General features: G+C 41.5%; 3 protein-coding genes across 6 annotated transcripts; all 3 read left to right on the top strand.

The window, feature by feature from the left end:
* On the top strand, positions 1 to 27,451 carry LOC127535338 (tripartite motif-containing protein 16-like). Of its 4 annotated transcripts, none has more exons than XM_051953154.1 (2): positions 1 to 1,551; positions 25,972 to 27,451. In XM_051953154.1, exons 1-2 carry the CDS (start codon positions 48 to 50, stop codon positions 26,154 to 26,156), a joined length of 1,689 nt encoding a protein of 562 aa, XP_051809114.1. In that variant the 5' UTR covers positions 1 to 47; the 3' UTR covers positions 26,157 to 27,451. The 4 variants fall into 4 exon arrangements, with proteins under 4 accessions (XP_051809114.1, XP_051809113.1, XP_051809112.1 ...); XM_051953153.1 differs by lacking the exon at positions 25,972 to 27,451 and adding an exon at positions 22,905 to 24,236; XM_051953152.1 differs by lacking the exon at positions 25,972 to 27,451 and adding an exon at positions 23,106 to 24,236 and having other exon boundaries at positions 1 to 1,761.
* On the top strand, positions 11,910 to 15,119 carry LOC127535339 (tripartite motif-containing protein 16-like). Its single transcript, XM_051953157.1, has one exon. It carries the CDS (start codon positions 11,946 to 11,948, stop codon positions 13,626 to 13,628), a length of 1,683 nt encoding a protein of 560 aa, XP_051809117.1. The 5' UTR covers positions 11,910 to 11,945; the 3' UTR covers positions 13,629 to 15,119.
* Positions 21,293 to 22,742, top strand: LOC127535348 (E3 ubiquitin/ISG15 ligase TRIM25-like). The gene is given in 2 exon segments (XM_051953182.1): positions 21,293 to 22,547; positions 22,550 to 22,742. Coding segments are annotated over 2 exon segments (1,206 nt in total). The 5' UTR covers positions 21,293 to 21,406; the 3' UTR covers positions 22,615 to 22,742.
* Positions 27,452 to 27,578: the final 127 nt, after the last annotated feature.

The following is a 27,578-nucleotide window of genomic DNA, read 5'->3' as shown; positions in this document are numbered from 1 at the left end:
TTCAAGAAGGAGGAAGTGACACACAGTCGCTGTTAGTGAGAGGAGAAATGGCTGAGAAAGAAGTTCAGCTGAACCGAGAAACAATCTCTTGTTCTGTCTGTCTGGATCCACTGAAGGATCCGGTGACTCTTTCCTGTGGACACAGCTACTGCATGAAGTGTATTAAAGCCCACTGGGATGGAGAGGATGAGAAGAGAATCTACAGCTGCCCTCAGTGCAGGAAGACCTTCACACCGAGGCCTGTCCTGGAGAAAAGCACCATGTTAGCAGAGTTAGTGGAGGGGCTGAAGAAAATTGGACTCCAAGATGCTGCTGCTGATCACTGCTATGCTGGAGATGAAGATGTGTCCTGTGATGTCTGCACTGGGAGGAAACTGAAAGCCTCCAAGTCCTGTTTAGTCTGTCTGGCCTCTTTCTGTGAGAAACACCTTCAGCCTCACTATGATTCACCTCCATTAAAGAAACACAAGCTGGTGGAGCCCTCCAAGAAGCTCCAGGAGAACATCTGCTCTCGCCACAATGAGGTGAAGAAGATGTTCTGTCGCACTGATCAGCAGTCTATCTGTTATCTCTGCTCTGTGGAGGAACATAAAGGCCACGACACAGTCTCAGCTGCAGCAGAAAGGACGGAGAGGCAGAGAGAGCTGGAGGTGAGTCGACAAAACATCCAGCAGAGAATCCAGGACAGAGAGAAAGATGTGAAGCTGCTCCAACAGCAGATGGAGGCCATCAATGGCTCTGCTGATAAAGCAGTGAAGGACAGTGAGGAGATGTTCACCCACATCATCCATCTCATCCAGAAAACAAGCCGAGATGTGGAGCAGCAGATCAGATCCCAGCAGGAGACTGAAGTGAGTGGAGTGAAAGAGCTGAAGGAGAAGTTGGAGCAGGAGATCAGAGATCTGAAGAGGAAAGACGCTGAGCTGAAGCAGCTCTCACACACAGAGGATCACAACCAGTTTCTCCACAACTACCCCTCAGTGTCAGCACTCAGTGAGTCCACACACTCATCCTGCATCGTCATCCATTCTCTGAGACACTTTGAGGAGGTGACAGCAGCTGTGTCAAAGCTCAGAGATCATCTACAGGACATTGTGAGGGACACATGGACAAACATCTCACTGACAGGAACTCAACTGGATGTTTCACTGTCAGATTCACAAGCAGAGCCAAAGACCAGAGCTGGATTCTTGAAATATTCACGTCAAATCACTCTGGATCCAAACACAGCACACAGAAAGCTGTTATTATCTGAAGGGAACAGAAAAATAACACATACAAGTCGACAACAGTCTTATTCTGATCATCCAGACAGATTCACTAAACGTCAGCAGGTCCTGAGTAGAGAGAGTCTGACTGGACGTTGTTACTGGGAGGTGGAGTGGAGAGCAGAAGGAGGAGAAATACTTGTATCAGTCGCATACAAGAATATCAGCAGAACAGGAAGCTGGACTGAATGTGTATTTGGAAGTAATGACAAATCTTGGGCATTATGTTGTTACCAAAATAGTTATGAATTCAGGTACAACAACATCCGAACTTATGTCTCAGGTCCTCTGTCCTCCAGAGTTGGAGTGTACCTGGATCACAGTGCAGGTATTCTGTCCTTCTACAGCATCTCTGAAACCATGACTCTCCTCCACAGAGTCCAGACCACATTCACTCAGCAGATACATGCTGGACTTGGAGTTGATAGTGACTTTGGTGGGTCTGGAACAAGTGCTGAGTTGTGTAAATTGAAGTAGACAGAGGTGACTGAAGGTGCAGTGAGTCTGATTGTGTCTTTGACTCATTTAGTCTCCATCATTGTTGCTCACAGCTCATTGTTGTTTTATTTCTACACTGCACAGAGATCAACTGTCAAACAGTGACTGTCAGCACTTGTTTATCTTCTCATTTCTTCTTCTGCTTATCTTTGACTTTCTTCCAACTTTCTTGGCTAAAAAATGACAACTGAGGTGATGGAAACATTAACATTTTGCAAATGAGTTTTAATTTTTGGTATTTCGAGAGATATATGTAAAGATTTTGTTGTATTTGTGGGCAAATATTTTGATTTTGTTGACATTTTGTCATCTCAGAAATTATTTGCATCCTGAAATATTCATGAAAATTGATCAATATCTGACTTTTAATGTGTTTCTGAGTCTTTTCTTTGCTTTTCTTTCATGTAAATTCCTATTTGGTCAATGTCATGACTGTGATGCATTTAAGGAACCATGAGACGATGGAAAAATGAGCTTTTATTCAAATTTGCACCTGGTTTGTCTTCAAGAGAATAATGTTTGCAGGACTGTTGTTTATGCTGGCTATTCTGCAGAATTAGAAACATACTTTTCGTACTAAGTAGTAATTTTAATCATATGACTTGGTGATTTTCATTTTTCTGATCTGTTTTGTTTTTAAAATGTTTGACAAACTTGTGATTCAGCTTCATGTTCATCTGTAAATAAATAGCAATAAATGAATAGAGTCTGGAATCTGGATTCTACAGGTCTGACTGCTAAAGCCTGTGATGATGGTGGAGAGGATCTACAAAAGAGATTAGTTTTTTTCTTTTTTTGGTTTCTTAGATACCTCACCCTGTGTCAGTAATTCAAATATGCTGAGATACTGCATGTAAGTTCATACAGGACAATGAGCCCTGACTTGATTGATGGGATTTGTGCTGAGTGAAGATGGAAAAAACTGAAAGACAATGTTTTGTTTAACTGCACGAGGTAAATACGTAAATGATAATGGAGACTGGCATATTAAAGTTCTCAGTCATTATCTGTCTTTACAGTTTCAGATAATGTGTTGAATTTCTGTCACACAGTTATTCAGTGTCATTCTTGATGCCACCAACAGATGGTGCCAAAGTATAAAAAGAAAAACTCTCCAGTTCTGCACACGGAGACATAATTTGTGTTTTTGTTCCATTTTACTGGACACATTTTCAGAGTTTGACATTTCACTTTCCCAAAAACCTTTTACAACTTGAAGACTGATGTGATGAATATCTTAAAACTCTTTCATTTTTCCTATGGTCCCTGAAAGCAACATCAATCTGTGACTCCTGTTGTAAAACTTGCAGTGTGACATTACAGATGTATAAATCTCTCATTGTTGATGAAATACCCAAAGCACACAAACAAGTCCACCTCTGAGTAGCTCAAAAAGAGCTAAATGGAGGTTTTGGAGTGGCCGAGACAGAGTCTGGACTTGAATCTCGCTGAGATGCTGTGGCAAGACCTTGAAAGGGCAGTTAGTGCTTAAAAACCATTTCATGTAAAACTATTCTGCAGAGAAGAGTGGACCAACATTCCTCCATGGTGATGTAAAAGACTGATCACAAGTTATCACAAACATTTAACTGCAGTTGTTGCTGCCAAAGGAACAACCAGTCATCAGGTTCGGGGGGGCAATTAATTTTTCACAGAGGTGATAAAGGTTTTCAATAAATCTTAAAAATCATCATTTAAAAACTACATTTTGTGTTTCGTTTTGTGTTACATTTTGTGTGTCATCTCTGTCTCATGTCAAATAAATATAAATAGTTTGATGATCTGGAACACTTCAGTGTGAGGAATATACAAAAATAGAAGACATGAGGAAAACCTTTCCACAGCACTGCACATAAAAACAATAAAAAGAAGTGTTCCAGATCATCAAACTATTATATTTATTTGATATTACACAGAGATGACCCACAACACACAAAATGCAGTGTTTAAATAATGACTATTTAAGATTTACTGAAAACCGAGGTGTGTTATTAAGAACAATACAGACAACTGAGGGGATTAAAAGCTAATGGGTGCTATCGAAAACAAAGAACTAAGCACAACAAAAAGTGAGCTTTACTCTGAAGCCGATAGTAAAATAACTGAGAAAAAAGTAACAAAACAAATAACTAACACCAACCAAAAATACACGGCAGCAGCATCTTTAACTGAAATATAACGAATACCCTGACTTGTCTAGTTTTACAGGCCAAAAAACAAAACACTCACTAGCCCTTAGCCCCTCACACATTAACCACAAACAAAACTTCTTACAGTTTTTTTATTGTAGAACCACTAAAATCAGAAGTATTACACAGTTATCAAACCTTACACTCAAGGAGCAAAACACTGGACCAGAATATCACAACTATAAGCACAATGTCAGCTTCACACTTGTTGCAAACCAATGCACACAGTGAATTGCAACAGACTAAACATACTCGTATACATTAGACACAGATGCATATCATGATGTCATTTCCTTGCAAATTCCAAAGCACTGACTTTCAAATGGGGCTGCTCAGTGGGGTAGTGGTTAGCACTTTCGCCTTGCAGCAAGAAGATCCCTGGTTCAAATCCCGGGGTGGGCCTGGGATCTTTCTGCATGGAGTTTGCATGTTCTCCCTGTGCATGCGTGGGTTTTCTCCGGGCACTCCGGCTTCCTCCCACAGTCCAAAAATATGTTGAGGTTAACTGAGTACTCTAAATTGCCCATAGGTGTGAATGCGAGTGTGATTGTTCGTCTGTGTATGTAGCCCTGGGACAGACTGGCGACCTGGGTGTCCCCTGCCTTCGCCCAAGTCAGCTGGGATAGGCTCCAGCACCTAATGAGGATAAAGCGGTGTATAGAGGATGGATGGATGACTTTCAAATGACCACACCCATTAGTCAATTGGTTCAACGCAACAGTCAGGTGCACAAACACATGATTGCTTAATTGTAGACACACCAATCAGGTTTAAGCACCATAAAAAGGCAGCAGGTGAGTTCACCTGTCTTCAACCAAAATGTAACAAGCAAGACGAGGAAGAGCAAGAATGAGAGGAGGAATACAACGAGAAGGAGGCGGAGGCAGCGGCTCAGCCAGAGGTCGAGGTGGAGGAAGACCTGAAGCAGGAATACATGCTCTAAGAAGGAGAGGACCAAATTTGTCAAATGAAATTCGGGGAACATTAGTTGACCATGTGGTGAAACACGGACTGACACTGAGGGAGGCTGGACTGAGAGTTCAGCCAAATCTTATCTGATACACAGTGGCATCTGTGATGAGGACATTTGACAAGAAAACAGGTAAAACAGGTCAGACTGTGTGCTCTTGGCCAGTGGTTCTCAACCCTGTTCCTCAGGACCTACTGTCCTGCATGTTTTAGATGCTTCCCTGCTCCAACAAACCTGATTCAAATGATCAGCTCGTTATCAAGCCTCTGCAGAAGCCTGATGACAAGCTGATCATTTGAATCAGGTGTGTTGGAGCAGGGAAGCATCTAAGACACGCAGGACATTGGGTCCTGAGGAACAGGGTTGAGAACCACTGCTCTAGGCTACAGCATTTAGTTCCAACATATCTACAGCACACAGTCTGACCAATCACTTGTCTGGAGACTGAGATCGGTTGATTAAATGAGTCAGGTCTGCAGCCATGCCGGCCCTTTGTGGAATGAGTTTCACATCCCTGCTGTAAGAGTAACAGTTTTAAATTCTCCATTCCTGTTTCTATTGTACTACTGAACAGCTGGCATATAGTGCACAGCTCCAAATAGGGTACCTGCTACCAGCTACCACAGGACTGATATACCTGCACTTAGTGTTTTTCTTGTGTTGCTTAACAGGAGTGTGTATCCTACATGCCAGTGTTCTTCTAAAATGCTGTACTTTACTGCTACTGTTTTATGTTGTCTTGTCTTTTTTAATGTTGATGTGGACTGTAGCACTTTGCCCAAGACAAATTTCCCTAGTGGGACAATAAAGTTTATCTAATCTAAGAATTCTCACACTAGTTTATGTCCATTGATGAGGCAGGGTTTAACCTCACAAAATCAAGGAGAGGCAGAAACATTGTTGAGAAGCTCTCTTTTGTTGAACCCAAGCAGAGAGCACACAGAAAAGGCTGAGACAGGATTTACCAGATTTAATGGAGAATTCAGGGGGAGATGAGGGAGGGGAAATTGGGTCCTGGGGAATCAGCTGGCTTCTGGGCTGAAGGCGAGGGCAGCGGAGCCAGGGACGACGGCTGGTGGTCGCCGTGGAAGGGCGAGAGTGGTGGCTGGGAGCTGGCGGAGGTGAGCGGAGTGGCGGCCTGGAGACTCGGCGGAGGCAGACAGGGTGGGAGCTTGGTTGCCGGAGAAGAGAAGCCCATAGTCGGTAGAGCTGGGAGACAGGGGGTCCGGTCTGGCAGACAAAGGACGGAACCAGGAATCCAAGGTAACACACAGATTAATCCAACAGAGGCAGGAGACGATCCGAGCAGCTGGTTCCAACTGCATGGAAGGGAGGACAGGCAGGAATTGGTAACATGAAATCTTAATCACAGAATACGTACGTGGCGAGAGGGAAACTAACTGCACAAGCAGAGTTTACAACCTGGCAGGGTGTGGATGCAGGAACTGGTCTTTTATTGCAGGTGTGTAGATTGACTGACGCTCAGCTGCTCGAGATCTGGAGGGACGCTGATTACTGAGTGAAGCCAGCCGTGTGACTGTCCCCACACAGCCACAGCCGGGGAGAGAAAATGGGGAGAGAGAGAGGGAAAGAAACACAACACAACAGCAGAGGAGCCCTTACAAACATCATTGGCCAGAGGGCGATAATCGATGTCCCAGGGCAGCGTGGGGGTAACATCACCCTCTGCTCTGCCTTTACACAGAATGGGGTCCTCCTCCATCATGCCAATATGGGCACTGATAGCACACCTCACATTCTGACATTTCTGGACCAATTGCACGACGTCCTCACAGTGAACCAAATACAACAGATGCTGCACATTGTCATTCCACCGCTCTGCACAGGTCCACAACTGGTTTCAGCACAGTCCTCAGTTTTCTGTGCTGTACCTTCCACCATACTCTCCATTTCTCAATCCAATCGAGGAGTTCTTCTCAGCATGCCAGTGGAAGGTTTATGATCTCCAGCTCAGGCTCAGGTGCCCCTCATTCACGCCATGGAGGAGGCCTGTGACCAGATTGGCGCCATTCAAGGATGGATTCAACATGCACGGCGGTTCTTCCTTCATTGTCTTGCTAATGAAGATATCGTCTGTGATGTCAGTGAAATTCTCCGGCCTGATCCAGCTCAGCAAAGATGATCCCAAAAAATGTTTTCTCTGCTGGATTTCCTAGTCTTTTTTGTCATTTTTTTTGGTAGTGTGTGTAATTTTATTTTTTAGTGTTATGCACAGCGCTGTTGTAGCATGGTCATCTCTTGTTGAAATTTTGACTGATTTAGGTACATAGAGATGAATTATATTTTCATCATTCTGCAGTATTGGTCTTGTGTTGTATTTGGTGAATTTTCTATATGGTTTATTTGCACTTTCTCTGTGTACTTAGATTACTCAAATCACTGAGAAGTAGAAATGCTGAAAGTGTTTTAGGTTAAGCACAGCAGTGTGTAACTGGTTCAGACAGAATTAAGTCATATGAAATGTGTGTTTTCATATGGTAACAAAATATCTTTTTTAAAGCAGTGTATAGTTTTCACAAGAGTATTTCATTTTGCAAAGGATCTGAGGTGTTCTGATAATTGTGTGTAGTGTTTTGAAAAACTGGGCCCTCAATTCAAAATCGTAACAGTTCACTGGGCGGCTCTACTTCTTCTACACAGAATCGCTGACAAATGCTGTGTGAATCAGCCTTCTAACTCTGCCTGGTCCAATCCAAATTAAACTCTGAGAATTGTAAGTGGAGTGAGAACAGGGGGCCAGACTAAGGCTACGTTCACACTGCAGGCTAAAGTGATCCAAATTTGATTTTTTTTTTTTGCCCCTATGTGACCTGTATCTGATCTTTTCATGACAGTCTGAACGACACAGATCCGATTTTTTTTTTTTTTTTTTTTTTTTTGCAATTTCCAAATTTACATGAAATGCCTTAGTGTGTTTGAATTACTGACACGGGACAAGATGCCAAAGAAGCACAAAAAAAAAAGGTGCATTTGAGGAACAAATATCACCTCAACTGGTTCCTTAAATGCATCATGAACATGACACTGAATAAACTTTTAAACAGTTTAAATCAAAGAAAGGCAAAGTCAAGACTCAGAAACACATTAAAATTCAGATATTGTTGCATGTTCATGCAGTTTTTAGGATGTAAATAGATTCTGAGAAGGTTAAATGTGAAAACATGGAAATATTTACAATAACATATAAAGACTGAAACAGGAATGTTCTGATTTCACATCTGAAGCTGATACAGATGCACATTTTCTGTTAGTTGTTGATGTTTAAATATTTCACCTGTAAGAACTGTGTCACTCAGTGGTTCAGTGACGAGTCAGAACTTGTCAGGAACAACAGAAACCTCCATCAAACATCACTTATTGTGTCCTGAGGCTTTAAAATCAGACTCAACATGTTGCTGCTTTCACACTGAACCAACACCACAGCCTCATGGTGAAGTTTCTCCTCCATGAAAATCAACATCACAACACATGAAACCATCTCAAGTCCACAACGATACAACATCTGTTGTCTGATGTGTGTCAGGACTCAACAAAACGTCTTCACGCCCAAACTGGATCAAATCACAGTTTCCACTTGTTGGTTCTGTTGAATAAATCCTCTTGACTGACTGAGAGCACAAACTACATCTGGGCTAGAAAGTCAGAGATGAGCAGAAGAAGAAATGAGAAGATAAACAAGTGCTGACAGTCACTGTTTGATTGACAGTTGATCTCTGTGCAGTGTAGAAATAAAACAACAATGAGCTGTGAGCAACAATGATGGAGACTAAATGAGTGAAAGAATCAAAGACACAATCAGACTCACTGCACCTTCAGTCACCTCTGTCTACTTCACTTCACACAACTCAGCACTTGTTCCAGAATAAACCAAAAACCCATAAAACCCAAACCCTGCATGTAGAGGCTCAGTGAATGTGGTCTGGACTCTGTGGAGGAGAGTCATGGTTTCAGAGACGCTGTAGAAGGACAGAATACCTGCACTGTGATCCAGGTACACTCCAACTCTGGAGGACTGAGGACCTGAGACGCGGGTTTTGACACCGTTGTACCAAAATTTGTAACCCTTTAAGGAACAATGTAATGCCCAAGATCTATCATAACTTCCAAGTCCACAGTTCCTAAAGCTTCCTGTTCTGCTGATATTCTTGTATGTGACTGCTACAGAAACCGTTCCTCTTCCTTTCCACTCCACCTCCCAGTAACAACGTCCAGTCAGACTCTCTCTGCTCAGGACCTGATGACATCCAGTGAATCTGTCTGGATGTTTAGAATAAGGCTGTTTTGGAGCACCCATTGATGTTACTCTTCTGTTTCCTTCAGATAATAACATGGTTTTGAATGCTGTGTTTGGATCCAGAGTGATTTGACGTGAATATTTCAAGAATCCAGCTCTGGTCTTTGGTTCTGCTTGTGAATCTGACAGTGAAACATCCAGTTGAGTCCCTGTCAGTGAGATGTTTGTCACACCACAGGACACATCTTCATCTCCAGCATAGCAGTGATCAGCAGCAGCAGATTGGAGTCCAGTCTTCTTCAGCCCCTCCACTAACTCTGCTAACATGATGCTTTTCTGAAAGAGCTGAAGGAGAAGCTGGAGCAGGAGATCAGAGATCTGAAGAGGAAAGACACTGAGCTGAAGCAGCTCTCACACACAGAGGATCACAACCTGAAGTGGAACTCTGTAGAAACAGCTCCCAGACCTGGTCGCCCCCCTGGTCGCCCCCAGAAGGAGGGCGACCAGGTCTGGGAGCTGTTTCTACAGAGATCCAACCATGTTTGAATTCACGATGCCAGTGTTTTACAAGGTCATATGATGGGGCATCATCACCATAAGTTTCTTTCATTTCATCAAAAGTCTTCTGTGGTGTGCGTCCTTTCAAATACAAAAACCGGATAACTGCACAAAACCCGATAGGCTCAATTTCACACTTGACTCAGTTCAAAGATGTATAAATCAGAAATCACAACTAGTTCACAGCTGTAATTTGTCACATAACCCATAGAGATATAAATCATTGCACATACAAAATTTCTCAGACAACTGGAAGTGGGTCAGGGGCATTACTTATTGAATGCCCCTCGTATATACATTCACATTTTCCCATTGTGGCAATGTTGTATGTATCGTCCCTGTTAAATAAACATTAAATAAAATAAAAATTCACTGTGCATTGGTATGCAAGAAGTGTGAAGCTGACATTGTGCTTATAGTTGTGATATTCTGGTCCAGTGTTTTGCTCCTTGAGTGTAAGGTTTGATAACTGTGCAATACTTCTGATTTTAGTGTTTATACAATCAAAAAAAGCTGTAAGAAGTTTTGTTTGTGGTTAATGTGTGTGAGGGGCTAAGGGCTAGTGAGTGTTTTGTTTTTTGGCCTGTAAAACTAGACAAGTCAGGGTATTTATTTTATATTTCAGTTAAAGATGCTGCTGTCGTGTATTTTTGGTTGGTGTTAGTTATTTGTTTTGTTACTTTTTTCTCAGTTATTTTACTATCGGCTTCAGAGTAAAGCTCACTTTTTGTTGTGCTTAGTTCTTTGTTTTCGATAGCACCCATTAGCTTTTAATCCCCTCAGTTGTCTGTATTGTTCTTAATAACACACCTCCTGGGTGATAAAGGTTTCAGTAAATCTTGAAAAGTCATCATTTAAAAACCACATTTTGTGTTTTGAGGTTCATCTCTGTCTAATATCAAATAAATATAAATAGTTTGATGATCTGGAACACTTCAGTGTGAGGAATATACAAAAATAGAAGACATGAGGGAAACTTTTCCACAGCACTGCACATAAAAACAATAAAAAAAGTCATTTTCAACACTAGTCTGCTTTCTCTCATCTTGAAAATGACACTTGGTGGCCAGTTCTGACTAAAGTGGATTCAGAAGTAAAATGTGAGCAGCAGAGTTTACATTTAGTTTTATTCTGGAGCAACAACAAACTCCACAAGAAAAAGTTTAGATGTAAAAATTATTTAATAAAATTCTGCCAGATAACTTCTGAAAGCCACTGTGTGAAGATGTCTTTACCAGTTAAAACATCTTTCATATAATCTAGAAATCTCTGGGAGATCTGGTGACTCCTTGAGAATCTTTCAGTCCCATTTACCTGTGCAAGTGTTTAATTCTCATGTAAATGCTGGTGTAGCCTCAACAAACAGCTTGGGACAACATAAAAAGATCGTCTGTATAAAGGACCGTCCTGTTGTTCTGGTTTCACCTCTACAGTTTAGATTACATCAAATCCTGCAAAAAAACGATAAAAGTTGGGAGATTTTTAACGTGATAAACTGCAGAGTTAGATTCATTCATTTGTAAATCAGTAAAAAGTTTTTAAATACAACAGAATGATGTCAGAGAGGAGAATGATGAACATAGGTGAGAGTAATGTTGTTGCTTCTGATGTTTCCGAAACGATGAGAATAACAAGAAATGCTTTTATCAATTGCTATATGGAAAATATTGATATTTCTGTGTGTTTTAGGGTTTGGATAAAACCGACATCATGTAAACTAACTGGCATTTAAAGGGTTAAATGTGTCAGTGTTGATCAGGAATGATGTTGGTTTAAACAGTCACTCAATGAAAGTGAAAAAAAATGTCATTACCTGATATTTTCATGAAAGTTTTTATGAGGAGGATGTTGTTATTGTGAAATCAACTTTTTCAAATTCCCATCTGAGGGTTAAATGAGAAATAAATGAGCTCTGCTGTGAAAACGGTTAAACACTCAGCGTGTCTCTCCTCTTCCTGGAATGAATCTCAGCCTGATAGCCTTCCTCTTCTTCCTGCTTCCAAACACAGCAGCTCAACTCTGTTCTCACATTTCCTGGTTTCCTCCCCTTCAGATCTGCACTGTGAAGATGGGTGGAACCAACATGTGGTGACGTGGAAGAGCTGACAGGCCCCTTTTACTGCAGGAACACATGAATTGTGGATCAGATTTCAGACTAGTTTCAGGAAGGAGGAAGTGACACACAGTCGCTGTTACAGAGAGGAGAAATGGCTGAGAAAGGAGTTCAGTTGAACCGAGAAACAATCTCTTGTTCCATCTGTCTGGATCTACTAAAGGATCCGGTGACTCTTTCCTGTGGACACAGCTACTGCATGAAGTGTATTAAAGCCCACTGGGATGGAGAGGATGAGAAGAGAATCTACAGCTGCCCTCAGTGCAGGAAGACCTTCACACCACGGCCTGTCCTGGAGAAAAGCACCATGTTAGCAGAGTTAGTGGAGGAGCTGAAGAAGACTGGACTCCAAGCTGCTGCTGCTGATCACTGCTATGCTGGAGATGAAGATGTACCCTGTGATGTCTGCACTGGGAGGAAACTGAAAGCCTCCAAGTCCTGTTTAGTCTGTCTGGCCTCTTTCTGTGAGAAACACCTTCAGCCTCACTATGATTCACCTCCATTAAAGAAACACAAGCTGGTGGAGCCCTCCAAGAAGCTCCAGAAGAACATCTGCTCTCATCATGACAAAGTGATGGAAATTTTCTGCCGCACTGATCAGCAGTCTATCTGTTATCTCTGCTCTGTGGATGAACATAAAGGCCATGACACAGTCTCAGCTGCAGCAGAAAGGACGGAGAGGCAGAGAGAGCTGGAGGTGAGTCGACAAAACATCCAGCAGAGAATCCAGGACAGAGAGAAAGATGTGAAGCTGCTCCAACAGCAGATGGAGGCCATCAATGGCTCTGCTGATAAAGCAGTGAAGGACAGTGAGGAGATGTTCACCCACATCATCCATCTCATCCAGAAAACAAGCCGAGATGTGGAGCAGCAGATCAGATCCCAGCAGGAGACTGAAGTGAGTGGAGTGAAAGAGCTGAAGGAGAAGTTGGAGCAGGAGATCAGAGATCTGAAGAGGAAAGACGCTGAGCTGAAGCAGCTCTCACACACAGAGGATCACAACCAGTTTCTCCACAACTACCCCTCAGTGTCAGCACTCAGTGAGTCCACACACTCATCCTGCATCGTCATCCATTCTCTGAGACACTTTGAGGAGGTGACAGCAGCTGTGTCAGAGCTCAGAGATCATCTACAGGACATTGTGAGGGACACATGGACAAACATCTCACTGACAGGAACTCAACTGGATGTTTCACTGTCAGATTCACAAGCAGAGCCAAAGACCAGAGCTGGATTCTTGAAATATTCACATCAAATCACTCTGGATCCAAACACAGCACACAGAAAGCTGTTATTATCTGAAGGGAACAGAAAAATAAAATTTACTTACAAACAACAGTCTTATTCTGATCATCAAGACAGATTCACTAAACGCCTTCAGGTCATGAGTAGAGAGAGTCTGACTGGACGTTGTTACTGGGAGGTGGAGTGGAGAGCAGAAGGTGTTTCTGTAGCAGTCACATACAAGAATATCAGCAGAGCAGGAAGTAGGACTGAATGTGGATTTGGATATAATGACAAATCTTGGACCTTACGTTGTTATCAAAACAGTTTTCAGTTTTGGTACAACAACATCCAAACTCCCATCTCAGGTCCTCTGTCCTCCAGAGTTGGAGTGTACCTGGATCACAGTGCAGGTATTCTGTCCTTCTACAGCGTCTCTGAAACCATGACTCTCCTCCACAGAGTCCAGACCACATTCACTCAGCAGATACATGCTGGACTTGGAGTTAAATGTTCATCTCTACCAAGTGCTGAGTTGTGTAAACTGAAGTAGACAGAGGTGACTGAAGGTGCAGTGAGTCTGATTGTGTCTTTGATTCTTTGACTCATTTCACTCCATCATCGTTGCTCACAGCTCATTGTTGTTTTATTTCTACACTGAACCACTGAGTGGCTTAGTTTTTGTTGCTAAGATATTCAAACATCAACCAGAAAATGTGCATCTGTATCAGCTTCAACTATGAAATCATAACATTCATGTTTCACTATTTACATTTTATTGTAAATATTTCCACGTTCAAATATGTATTTGAGTTGTCTTGAAGAAAATATTATATAAAGGATCTGTTGTTTATGTTGGATGTTCTGGAGAATATAATAATATTTGATTCTATTCAATAGTTATTTTATTGGTTGATGCTAGGTACGGACCGTTAAGGTCACTGAAGAGCTGGCGCCGGTTAACTACTATTTGCTGCACATTACAGGCAGTTTATATGAATGACTTTGACGGCGAACATTGTATAATTTAACCAAAAATACACCGTCTCCTCTCACACTTTAGACATTGCAGTTTTTACGCTTTTAGACGCCGTGTCTAAATTGTTTGAAGCCCAGTTCCTATTAAGTAGTTTACCGCGTTCAGTGGTGGAAGCGGCTGACGAACTCCATTGCAAATGTTCCCATTTAATTTCGGACGCTAATTTACAAGATAAAGTTAAGGATGTCGAATATGAAACAAACACTCGTGAATGGTGAGGAGCAGCTCTTTAATTCGGCATGAATTTAAAAAAAAACACAAACTCGATTTACTGTGATATTGTGAGATTTGTTTGTGGTTATGTAACTTAGCCATTCAACAGAGTCCGCTAACATTAAAGTGACTGACGTGCATTGTCTGTGTTGACAGACGTAGAAAATACGTCAGGGTTTTGTTTAGGTTGTTAATATGTAATAGTCTGTCGCTACTTTTGAAGGTAAAAAAATACTTGTAGTTTGCTGGCTGTTAGTTCCGCCATTTGTTTTGTTTGCTGTTTGTGCTTTATTAGAACAGGGTCACGTGGATAAAAAGTTTTGCTATTTTTGATAGTAGTGCTGATTTCAACCCCCAAATCGCTGTCCGTGAAAAAGTCAGATAATGATATTTATAAGACATTATGCATGATAGAAAAGAGAACAGCAGATGACTGACATGACAGGCTCGGCACGCAGATTCACCTCGAATCACGGAAGCGCCTTCATCACTCGGATTACGAAGCCGGCTCATTAATATTTATGTGCGTCGGATTACCAGCCAATCACAAAGCGCGTTCATCAGCTGGCTCATTAATATTCATGTACGTCTCATTAATATTTATGATAAGGGAAAGTGCCGTATCCGTAGGCCACAGGCTACGGGTACGGGTCCGTATCTGTAGACACTACCTATTTGATTACTGTTATTTGGTGATTTTTCACTTTGTTGATTTGTTTTGTTTCTAGATTGTTGACAAACTTGTGATTCAGCTTCATGGTAATCTGCTAATAAAGGACAATAAATGAATGATTCATTGGTTCAATGACTCAATAAATGAGTCTGGATTCTGGATTTCATCATTTATGCATAAATTACACATTGAAATGATTATTTTGTCCCTAACTTGGTCGTTCGTTTGTAAAATCACAACTGATCTTCTGAATAAGAGGTCCAGACAGGAAGAATCCAACATTTCATGGCTGAGCTGCTTCTAAACTGGGCAGTACCAGTGCTGAGTGACACCAGAAGGAGAGAACTTAGTTCATTCATCACTATTCCAACTTTTCTAACTCATTTAACCTGAACTCCACCTCCGGGACAGAACGTGTGCTGGTTGATCTGAAGTGCTGAGTGTTGCTTCTCATTTGTCCTTCTGGTGATGGTTGACTTTCTGAAGCCTCAGTCCAGTTTTTACTGGACTTCCTGCAGGTTCACAACTGAAATGTGAAAACTGATGCACAACACAAGAGGGCGCCATCATCCTTATAAGTCTTCTTTGTGCCTCATCAAGTTTTACATCATTTGGAAACAGCTGTTTTTGATATTGTCTGATTTCAGTTTGGATACATGTGCCTCAGTGTGTATTATAGCTCCTGTTTAAGTGTCTTCACTGCAAGACTTGAATTAAAGAGACAATTACTAGATGCACATGTAGTGTAGCTGCAGATTCACAGCAGAAACTCAGTTCAAACTGCATGAAACTGTATCTGACTTTGATGTGTTTCTGTGTTTTATTTTTGCTTTTCTCTGCTTCAAATGAGTGTTTATGCATTTTCAAGTCAGTGATGAACGCAAGGAACCAGTTTCGGTGATGGAAAAAGAACAGCAATGCACTTTGTTTTTCGTTAATAGAGATATATATGTGCAGGATTAGTTGGACATATAATCCATCACAATGGAAATTATGTTAAAATATGAATATAATTTAATTCATTCATGTATGATTTTCATGAGTTGATTTCCAGCTAATCCTAATTTATTATTACTGTTGTCAGTTTCAACAGCAGTAACTGAGATAACAGTTCATCTCAGTGACCATTGTGGTTTTTTATTTCCTTTTACAGGGGGTTACCAACAACTTTGTCCTGGTGCATAAATGTGAGAGCTGAGTCATGAAGTGAATCTAAAGCTTTCAGTGTGAAGATAGACGAGTTTCTGCAGACGAGTTTAATTATTTGCTTTCTGCAGAACACAGGAAACAAGTTCCTTTGGGAGTGAGTGAACTGGGGTTAATTTAGATCAGTGTTTCTCAAAGTGTGTGGCGCAGAGGCATGTCAGAGAGGAAAAGGTCCATCTACATGTAATTAATTAGGTGAACTATTGTTGTAATGTTGAAAATAGTTTTAAAAATACCAAATAATTCTGGCTTTCCCCTTAAAATGCCATTTTTCTCTTGTCCTATCCCGAAGATGACCAAATTGAACCTCAAATGAAACTGTTAAAATGAAACTGAATCCTTCTTTTTTGGTATTATTTTTTTCATTGATGTTTCTTGCAATTGTGGGAAAACTTTTTCAATCAACACAATATTTTCAATAACAATCATTATACATGGCACGTGTGTCCCACAACAACCCTGTCAGCATAACCGTTTTAGCTGGTAGAAGAAGAAAACAGTGAATGACATGATATGCTAGAATTAATATCATCAAACTGCTTTCCAAGAGAATGGGTAGAGCAAAGGTACATCCTCTCTCCTATTTTTCATATTTTCATGACATTGTCAGCCTTGATTGAATGTCTCACTTTATCTCATGCAACTGTTCTGCATATTATCAGAATAAGACACATTCTTTTGACCAAAGTTAAAAGGAGGCACATAGAGCACGAATTTGAAACACCATCCAGAAACATACCTTACCATATAACTGGTTAATTGTAGAAACCCATATTCATGAAGAATGTAACATGGCATCACCGCATATCTTTGTTGGGAGGGGTTTGACCTGATGGGAAAAGCTTCTGTTGAGAGGATTGGTGAGGAGGCTGTTGCTGCTGCTGCTGCTATCTCTGGAGGTGGGCTGTGTTGATCTGAGAGTGAGGACACTAAAAAGAGCATGGGAGAGATAGTCGCTGATTAAACAAGTGTTATATGTGATCATGACAAGATGCAAAGATAACTGACACTGAAAATGGCTGACTGGGACCTGCGATCCTGCTGATTGTTTGTAGGAAACTCCAAGGCTGACTGAACTAAACAGAACTAGTCGCTCTTTCATAAACTAAAAGGGGAACATTAATGAGGGACCAAAATAAAGAAGGGGTGGAGGTAGAGCCTATACCACAAAGCAATAATTCAAGCTGTGCATCAATTTAGGACATGGGAAGATAATGTATTAAGTTGAATTTAGATCACCATTAGACACTGGACTGTTGAACTGTTGCTGTTTGCTTTTAATTTCATGCCTTTTCCAGACATACGCTGTATAGGTATGAATTTGCTCCATGGAGCTGATTCATAATCTGCACTTTATTATTCATAGTGCCAATAATAAGGTAAATATAATTAAATGATATAGAAATCATGTATTTAAATGTATCCATGCTTTTATTCAGTTTAACAGCAAGGTTATAAAAGTTGTACATTTATATTTATGCATATTATATTTAATTTGTGTCTATTTATACAAATGTTAAAAACAAGTACAGTACTGATATGTTTAAATGAGAGAAAATCTCAATTCAAATTCTTCTAATTATTGTTGTTATTGTATTTATACTGTAATAGTCCAACATTAAGTGAATCTGCATGTACACAGTCTTAGTGAAATAAATAACCTATGCCTGATTGCCTCTAGAAACAGGAAACACACTACAACTCATTTGACAGTAAAGTAATACATCTCTCTGATGCACTTTGCCCATGACAAAAGAAACGTATACAAACAAAAAGAACCCTGGCATACTGTTTCCTCTCAGTACGCTGTGTGGTTAATTAGCAGCTATAACTTCTGAAAGGTGTGAGTAGAGTCAGACACACACACAAGATGCTCACTCCACTTGGTCAGTCATCTAGACTACACCGTACACAAACCAGTTCTGCTGCAGAACCTCCTCACCGGACCATCAATTGTTGAAATCCTCCCTCAGATCTTCGGTTGCCAGACTAGCAGTGGTACCACTGAGCTGCACGGCATGTCTGGTCACTTCAGGGCATAGCCTAGCCGTGCTAGACCCAGCTCTGAAGACACAAGGGTCTAGCGCGGCTCTCGACAGGAAGGAAGGCGGGCTAAAAGGTTGTCTTTCAAATCACTCTGCAGCAATTGGGTAGGTATACAACCAATCAGCACAACGAATAGGCTGACGTAGTTCCTAGAGCGCCGGAAATCAGAGGATGCGGGAGTTCGGTGAAGCCTTATTTATACAGTCAATGGGTGAAGCTCAAGTATATTACAGACATGTTAACAGAAAGATTATTCAGAGTCGGTGCTAATGGAGCTCAATGACTGTGTCACGATTCAGAGGTGAACCCAAGCAGCAGGCACAGACAAAAGGGTGAAATTAATGATGATTTAATGAAATTAAAGAATGTAGACAAACAGAAACGTCTCTTAAATAACACAGGTGAGGGAAGAGCAGGAGGGAGAACTAAACAGAATCTAACAAACTAAAGAAGGATCGGGGACCGAGGTAAAAACTATAAAATAAACGCAACTAAACTAACACAGGGCGGACCCGAAGGCCGATTTAAACTAAACATAAAACAGAACTAAGTAACCGGAAAAGGGAGACTTACAACATGTCCAGGGTGAGATGGTGGAAGCGGGCAAACAGATGGAGCAAAATGGGAGACATGGCGAGGGCAGGGAAACAGATAAAAAGCCCAAAGGGGATTTAGTCCAGAAAGCTGAGTGAAGAAAACGAGGAGCAATGTGCAGGGTCCAGCGAAGTGCGTCGTGGGCTTGGAAATGAGAACATGGAAACAATGAGCCGGCAGTGAACTGTGTAAAAAGGCCGGTGTTGTGCCGTAGAAAGCACCCCTGCCGGGAAATGCACCCCCTCGCGGGAGCGCGCACTCACCACTCATCTGTAGGGGAAGTGAAGCGCCATCGCAGACAAACGCAGGGGAGAACACTATTTTACGATTTAATTATTTGTTAAGGAGATTAGGAGAGAAGAACATCGGTTGCTTACAGTCTCTAAAGCTCCTCTAAAGAGTGTAAATAACAGATGTTCTTTTCAACTCAGAGTCGGATAAAAGTCGGATAATAATGAACGCAAACTAACACCTTATAGTATGTTCTTTGAAAATATAACCCAGACATAATTACAAAATGAAATAAATTGATTTAAGGAGCAACTTTAATTCATTGGACTTGCGTTTCACAAGGCTAAATAAAATCAAGCTTTCACTGCAATATCTTAGTACAAAAGTATGCACGTTTAATTGGATTGACCTGTAGCCTATACAACCTACATGCAAGATATTCAATATATTCAATCCAAAGCATTAGATGCTGGGACCATCAGAAAAAAAAATTAAGGGGGGGGTGCATTTCCCAGCAGGGGTGCTTTCTACGGCACAACACCGGCTTATATACTGCAGTGATTGTCTATTCAAGCCAGCTGCACTCTCCACACAGCTGTTCATCATCTGGCTGATTGAGCCAGAGCACCAGAGCAGGAGGATCATGACAGACTGTTGTCGTTTTTGTTGTCGACCCTAGCAGAGAATTTAATTCATTGCCGTGGGTTGTCTAGCGTGGCTAGGCTAGTTGTTTCCGGTTGTTTCTGTCAAAATCATTGCGCCTCTGTCGTCACTTAGTTACGCCCTCCTTCTGACTCTACACTTCATGGTGATTCGTCGGCCAGTTTTAGGAGCATCCAACCTCGAGGCTTACCAAGGGTAACTAGACCCACCCTGGCAGAGAATTAAATTCGTTGCCGTGGGTTGTCTAGCGCAGCTAGGCTATTCAGGGCAGTGAGCGACCTCTGATGTGGATCATGTGACCGACCGAGAGTAGATCTGAATTATTTTTATTTTTGTTTTATTTATTATTTTGGGCCACAAAGACTTTCACACACACACTTACAAATATAAAATAATATTAAATAAAAAATTTTTAAAAAACAACTTTGAGAAAAGGGCACTTTGGGCATCAAGGGGCAAAAGGGCAGGTGCTCCAGTCCCCCCTCCCAAAAATTATGACTATTTGTCATCTACATACCTTTTATTTATGTTGCATGTATGCTGCTTGCTAACTGGAATAGATTGTTGTAAAACAAAATTTTCATGTGTTTAATATGCAATTAATTACAGTTACACTGAGATGATGTCTGAATCCGCTTTGAGACTGAAGGTTAAAGCTCAGCCACTGCCTCATCCAATCTATGTGAGATTGGCTTTTCAGCTGTTGCTTCTCTGGAAACAAATAAAGTCCCCCAGGAGAACTATGGAGTCCCCAGGCAGTACCTCTTCCAGGACACCACCCACAGACTCCAAGAAAGCCGAGTACTCTGAACTGCTGTCGTCAGCTGTCTGATCTGTACAGGTTAGAATTATACATGGAAATCTCTGAGTCACTGACACTGTTTAAGTTGGTTGGATTTGAATTTGTTTTCTAACTTTTCCAGTGACTTGCTGTAAAGGACTTCCTTCTTCTTTCTGTTCATTTTCTTGTTCCTCTTCTTCCACTTCTAATTATTATTAATATTATAATTATTAGCATTATTAGCATTATTATTTTGGCATTAGCATTATTGATGTAAATACTGAGACAGAGCTGCAGACACGGACAAAATGAATCTGTAACATTATTTTGGAAGGAGGATGTGGAAGGTTTTTATATCCTGTGGACAAATAGCTGCCCAATAGAAAATCAGTCATTCAGATCACATCAATTTCACCGTAGATCCAAATAATGTGATGCATTCAAGCCCTGTGGGATTCACAGCTGCAGCAAATGATGTCTTCAAATGAATCTGACATTAAAATACAACTTGTACTGAAAATTATATTACAGTATTCATGAAATTTATTAAATTCAAAAATACTTTGTGATTAGTATCTTTCTTAATCTGCACTTTTTGAATGATTTTATTCATTAAGAGGATTTTTGAAACTGATTTAAATGATAATCTTTGAATTCTGACATTTTCAAAAAAAGAGCTGACAACTAAAACTTTGACTTGAATATTTTTTTTTTTATTTGAGAAGTGATTTTTGCTGTATACATAAAAAAAAAAATATTAGAGCATCTCTTTAATGCCACTCCTCTTCCTGGAATGAATCTCTGCCTGATAACCCTCCTCTTCTTCCTGCTTACAGACACAGCCAGACAGTGAAACTCGCACAGTCATTGTTACTGAGAGGAGAAATGGCTGAGAAAGGAGTTCAACTGGACCGAGAAACAATCTCTTGTTCTGTCTGTCTGGATCTACTAAAGGATCCGGTGACTCTTTCCTGTGGACACAGCTACTGCATGAAGTGTATTAAAGCCCACTGGGATGGAGAGGATGAGAAGAGAATCTACAGCTGCCCTCAGTGCAGGAAGACCTTCAAACCAAGGCCTGTCCTGATGAAAAACATCATGTTAGCAGTTTTAGTGGAGGAGCTGAAGAAGACTGGACTCCAAGCTGCTGCTGCTGATCAATGCTATGCTGGAGATGAAGATGTGTCCTGTGATGTCTGCACTGGGAGGAAACTGAAAGCCTTCAAGTCCTGTTTAGTCTGTCTGGCCTCTTTCTGTGAGAAACACCTTCAGCCTCACTATGATTCACCTCCATTAAAGAAACACAAGCTGGTGGAGCCGTCCAAGAACCTCCAGGAGAACATCTGCTCTCATCATGACAAGGAGATGGAAATGTTCTGCCGCACTGATCAGCAGTCTATCTGTTATCTCTGCTCTGTGGATGAACATAAAGGCCACGACACAGTCTCAGCTGCAGCAGAAAGGACGGAGAGGCAGAGAGAGCTGGAGGTGAGTCGACAAAACATCCAGCAGAGAATCCAGGACAGAGAGAAAGATGTGAAGCTGCTCCAACAGCAGATGGAGGCCATCAATGGCTCTGCTGATAAAGCAGTGAAGGACAGTGAGGAGATGTTCACCCACATCATCCATCTCATCCAGAAAACAAGGCGAGATGTGGAGCAGCAGATCAGATCCCAGCAGGAGACTGAAGTGAGTGGAGTGAAAGAGCTGAAGGAGAAGCTGGAGCAGGAGATCAGAGATCTGAAGAGGAAAGACGCTGAGCTGAAGCAGCTCTCACACACAGAGGATCACAACCAGTTTCTCCACAACTACCCCTCAGTGTCAGCACTCAGTGAGTCCACACACTCAACCAGCATCAACATCTGTCCTCTGAGACACTTTGAGGAGGTGACAGCAGCTGTGTCAGAGCTCAGAGATCATCTACAGGACATTGTGAGGGACACATGGACAAACATCTCACTGACAGGAACTCAACTGGATGTTTCACTGTCAGATTCACAAGCAGAGCCAAAGACCAGAGCTGGATTCTTGAAATATTCACGTCAAATCACTCTGGATCCAAACACAGCACACAGAAAGCTGTTATTATCTGATGGGAACAGAAAAGTAACATCAATGAATCAACAACAGTCTTATTCTGATCATCCAGACAGATTTACTAGATATCTTCAGGTCCTGAGTAGAGAGAGTCTGACTGGACGTTGTTACTGGGAGGTGGAGTGGAGAGGAGAAGGAGTTTCTGTAGCAGTCGCATACAAGAATATCAGCAGAACAGGAAGCTTTAGGAACTGTGGACTTGGAAGTTATGACAGATCTTGGGCATTAGAATGTGACCAAAACAGTTATCAGTTTTGGTACAACAACATCCAAACTTCTGTCTCAGGTCCTCAGTCCTCCAGAGTTGGAGTGTACCTGGATCACAGTGCAGGTATTCTGTCCTTCTACAGCGTCTCTGAAACCATGACTCTCCTCCACAGAGTCCAGACCACATTCACTCAGCAGATACATGCTGGACTTGGAGTTTATCATTGTTTTGGAACAAGTGCTGAGTTGTGTAAATTGAAGTAGACAGAGGTGACTGAAGGTGCAGTGAGTCTGATTGTGTCTTTGATTCTTTCACTCATTTAGTCTCCATCATTGTTGCTCACAGCTCATTGTTGTTTTATTTCTACACTGCACAGAGATCAACTGTCAATCAAACAGTGACTGTCAGCACTTGTTCATCTTCTCATTTCTTCTTCTGCTCATCTCTGACTTTCTAGCCCAGATGTAGTTTTTGCTCTCAGTCAGTCAAGAGGATTTATTCCACAGGACCAACAAGTGGAAACTGTGATTTGATCCAGTTTGGGTGTGAAGACGTTTTGTTGAGTCCTGACACACATCGGACAACAGATGTTGCATCGTTGTGGACTTGAGATGGTTTCATGTGTTGTGATGTTGATTTTCATGAAGGAGAAACTTCACCATGAGGCTGTGGTGTTGGTTCAGTGTGAAAGCAGCAACATGTTGAGTCTGATTTTAAAGCATCAGGACACAATAAGTGATGCTTGATGAAGGTTTCTGTTGTTCCTGACTAGTTCTCTGACTCGTGACTGAACCACTGAGTGACACAGTTTTTACAGGTGAAATTTTTAAACATCAAACAGAAAATGTACATCTGTATCAGCTTCAGACATGAAATCATAACATTCATATTTCATTCTTTACATATTATTGTAAATGTTTCCATGTTTTCACATTTAATCGTCTCAGAAACTATTTATATCCTAAAAACTGCATGAAAATGTAACAATATCTGACATTTAATGTGTTTCTGAGTCTTGTGTTTGCTTTTCTTTGATTTCAACTGTTTCATTGTTTATTCAGTGCCATGTTAGTGATGCATTTAAGGAACTAGTTGAGGTGATGGAAAAGTACCTTGAAATGCGCACTTGATTTGTCTTTAAGAGAACATTAGTCTTTTGGTTCTGGTGGAATCAGTCATCAGGAACAACCACCAGGATCTGTCAGCATGTTCAGGTTGAGATCACTTAAGTTGGGCTGTTTTTTGGAGATCTTGGACTCAGTGATCTTCATTTCACCTTCTCATCTTTTCTGGAACATGTATGGATGTTTGTAGGTTTGTAGCCTCAAAAATACAGTTAGCAGAAAAAAGGTGGTTGTCTTGATTGTAATTAATGTTTAACTTTAATATGGTAAAACTATACAACATTTGCATGACTGGTGATCTCTGTGACTTGTACTTTGTACTGGTGTGATCACTTCATGTTGAATCAAACTTGTTTTAAGTTAATGTGTTACAATTTGATTGATTATATTCTTTCAGGTCGCTCCTCCTCCTCAAACAAGTTAAAGTCTGATAATCCTTCACTGTTGTTGGTCAGACTCGTTGTTCATATAAAATGTTCAGAGTGCAGAAGCTGTTAGATGACCGTCATTGTTACTGAGAGGAGAAATGGCTGAGAAAGGAGTTCAGCTGGACCGAGAAACAATCTCTTGTTCCGTCTGTCTGGATCTACTGAAGGATCCGGTGACTCTTTCCTGTGGACACAGCTACTGCATGAAGTGTATTAAAGCCCACTGGAATGGAGAGGATGAGAAGAGAATCTACAGCTGCCCTCAGTGCAGGAAGACCTTCAAACCAAGGCCTGTCCTGATGAAAAACATCATGTTAGCAGTTTTAGTGGAGGAGCTGAAGAAGACTGGACTCCAAGCTGCTGCTGCTGATCACTGCTATGCTGGAGATGAAGATGTGTCCTGTGATGTCTGCACTGGGAGGAAACTGAAAGCCTCCAAGTCCTGTTTAGTCTGTCTGGCCTCTTTCTGTGAGAAACACCTTCAGCCTCACTATGATTCACCTCCATTAAAGAAACACAAGCTGGTGGAGCCCTCCAAGAACCTCCAGGAGAACATCTGCTCTCGCCACAATGAGGTGAAGAAGATGTTCTGTCGCACTGATCAGCAGTCTATCTGTTATCTGTGCCCTGTGGATGAACATAAAGGCCACGACACAGTCTCAGCTGCAGCAGAAAGGACGGAGAGGCAGAGAGAGCTGGAGGTGAGTCGACAAAACATCCAGCAGAGAATCCAGGACAGAGAGAAAGATGTGAAGCTGCTCCAACAGCAGATGGAGGCCATCAATGGCTCTGCTGATAAAGCAGTGAAGGACAGTGAGGAGATGTTCACCCACATCATCCATCTCATCCAGAAAACAAGCCGAGATGTGGAGCAGCAGATCAGATCCCAGCAGGAGACTGAAGTGAGTGGAGTGAAAGAGCTGAAGGAGAAGCTGGAGCAGGAGATCAGAGATCTGAAGAGGAAAGACGCTGAGCTGAAGCAGCTCTCACACACAGAGGATCACAACCAGTTTCTCCACAACTACCCCTCAGTGTCAGCACTCAGTGAGTCCACACACTCATCCAGCATCAACATCCGTCGTCAGAGACACTTTGAGGAGGTGACAGCAGCTGTGTCAGAGCTCAGAGATCATCTACAGGACATTGTGAGGGACACATGGACAAACATCTCACTGACAGGAACTCAACTGGATGTTTCACTGTCAGATTCACAAGCAGAGCCAAAGACCAGAGCTGAATTCTTGAAATATTCACGTCAAATCATTCTGGATCCAAACACAGCAAACAAGTGGCTGATATTATCTGAAGGGAACAGAAAAGCAACATATATGGATCAACAACAGTCTTATTCTGATCATCCAGACAGATTCACTGAACGTCTTCAGGTCCTGAGTAGAGAGAGTCTGACTGGACGTTGTTACTGGGAGGTGGAGTGGAGAGGAGAAGGAGTTTATGTAGCAGTCGCATACAAGAATATCAGCAGAACAAGTGGGACTGAATGTGAATTTGGACTGAATGACAAATCTTGGGCATTAGATTGTTACCAAAACAGTTATGAATTTCGGTACAACAACATCCAAACTCCCGTCTCAGGTCCTCAGTCCTCCAGAGTTGGAGTGTACCTGGATCACAGTGCAGGTATTCTGTCCTTCTACAGCGTCTCTGAAACCATGACTCTCCTCCACAGAGTCCAGACCACATTCAATCAGCCGTTACTTGCTGGACTTGGAGTTTATCTTCATTCAGGCACAAGTGCAGAGTTGTGCAACCTGAAGTAGACCGAGGTAACTGAAGTTGCAGTGAGTCTGATTGTGTCTTTGATTCTTTGACTCATGTAGTCCTCTGTTTGTACCTTCAACCTGCCTTTCCTGACAGAATTGGCTCAGTCAAAATAAATTTGTTGTCTTTCTGACACAGACTTGTTTCTTCATCATAGTCCATAGTCATAGGTTTAGGTCATGGCTTTGGGGATACCAGTCTAAAACTGTAATTGTGTCCTGATTGAGCCATTTCTTCTTCACTTTTGATGCATGTTCGGGCTCATTGCCTTGTTGGAACAGTGTGTCCAAGATCCAACCTTCTGGCTTATGATTTAGTGTTTCCTGAGAAATGTCTAGGTATTCCATTTACTTTATTTTAGATCTTCTGGAAATATGACAGATCTTGTGGGTTGAAAATATATATACAACAATAATAATATGCGGTAAAATGTCCATTTCCACCTCAGTAAATTTAAAGTTCCACAGAGCAAGATACTGCCACCACCATGCTCGATGCTAGGGGTGCCGTTCTTGAGGTTAAAGGCCTCACCCTCTCTCCTCCAAACAGATTTCTTTTCCGTTTTTGTTCCATCAGACCACAGAATTTTCCTCCAGAAGGTACTTTCTTTGTCCACTTCATCAGCAGCAAACTTCAGTGGAGCTTTAAGGTTTTGGTTCTCAAGGAAGAACTTACGTCATGAGCCTCTCAGCTCATGACGTAAAACACTGTGGACACTGACAGCCGTGTTCCAGCAGCTTCCAATTCATTGTAGACCTGCTGTTTGGTGATTTTCAGTTCACTCTTGCCCGTCCTGACCAATTGTCTCTCATCAGCAGGTGATATTTTCTTCCTGACTGTGGCAGTGACTGAACTGGACTATGAACTTTATACTCATAGTTGTTTGCACAGTTGGTTTTGGGATCTAAAACATCTTTGAAATGGCTCCCTCCCAGTAACTTTCCTGACACGTTTAAGTCAATAATTTGCCTAATCAGATCTGTACCAAGTTCCATAGATTTTCCCTCTGTAGTGTTTGGGGCTGAGTTTAATGAATGGATGAAATGGGTACTCTTGAAATTTGCCAAAAGTTGCTGTATGTGGACTGTGATGAACCAAGTCCATGTCAGAAAGATAAGAAATCTAATCAAACTGCACAATTCTGTCAAATGGTCAAAGATACAACCAGAAGTTTTTGTACAGCTAACAAACGCACCTAACTGAGGTGAAAATGGACATTTAACCACACATTATCATTGCTGCATGTATATTTCTGGAAGAGCTATAATTAAATTTATTAAAGAGCCAAAATGCATGATTGCTTTTTTCTGATGACACTTGTGTTTGAATGATTCTACCATAGACAATTAAGAGTTATAGGGGTCATTGCAAATTCAAGATTGCTACAATAAGCATTTTCTTTACAAGTGCATGTAACTTTT

This window comes from Acanthochromis polyacanthus, chromosome 9 (assembly GCF_021347895.1).
Source record: "Acanthochromis polyacanthus isolate Apoly-LR-REF ecotype Palm Island chromosome 9, KAUST_Apoly_ChrSc, whole genome shotgun sequence".
Lineage (NCBI taxonomy): Eukaryota > Metazoa > Chordata > Actinopteri > Pomacentridae > Acanthochromis > Acanthochromis polyacanthus.
This window is presented reverse-complemented; position numbering and strand designations above follow the sequence as displayed.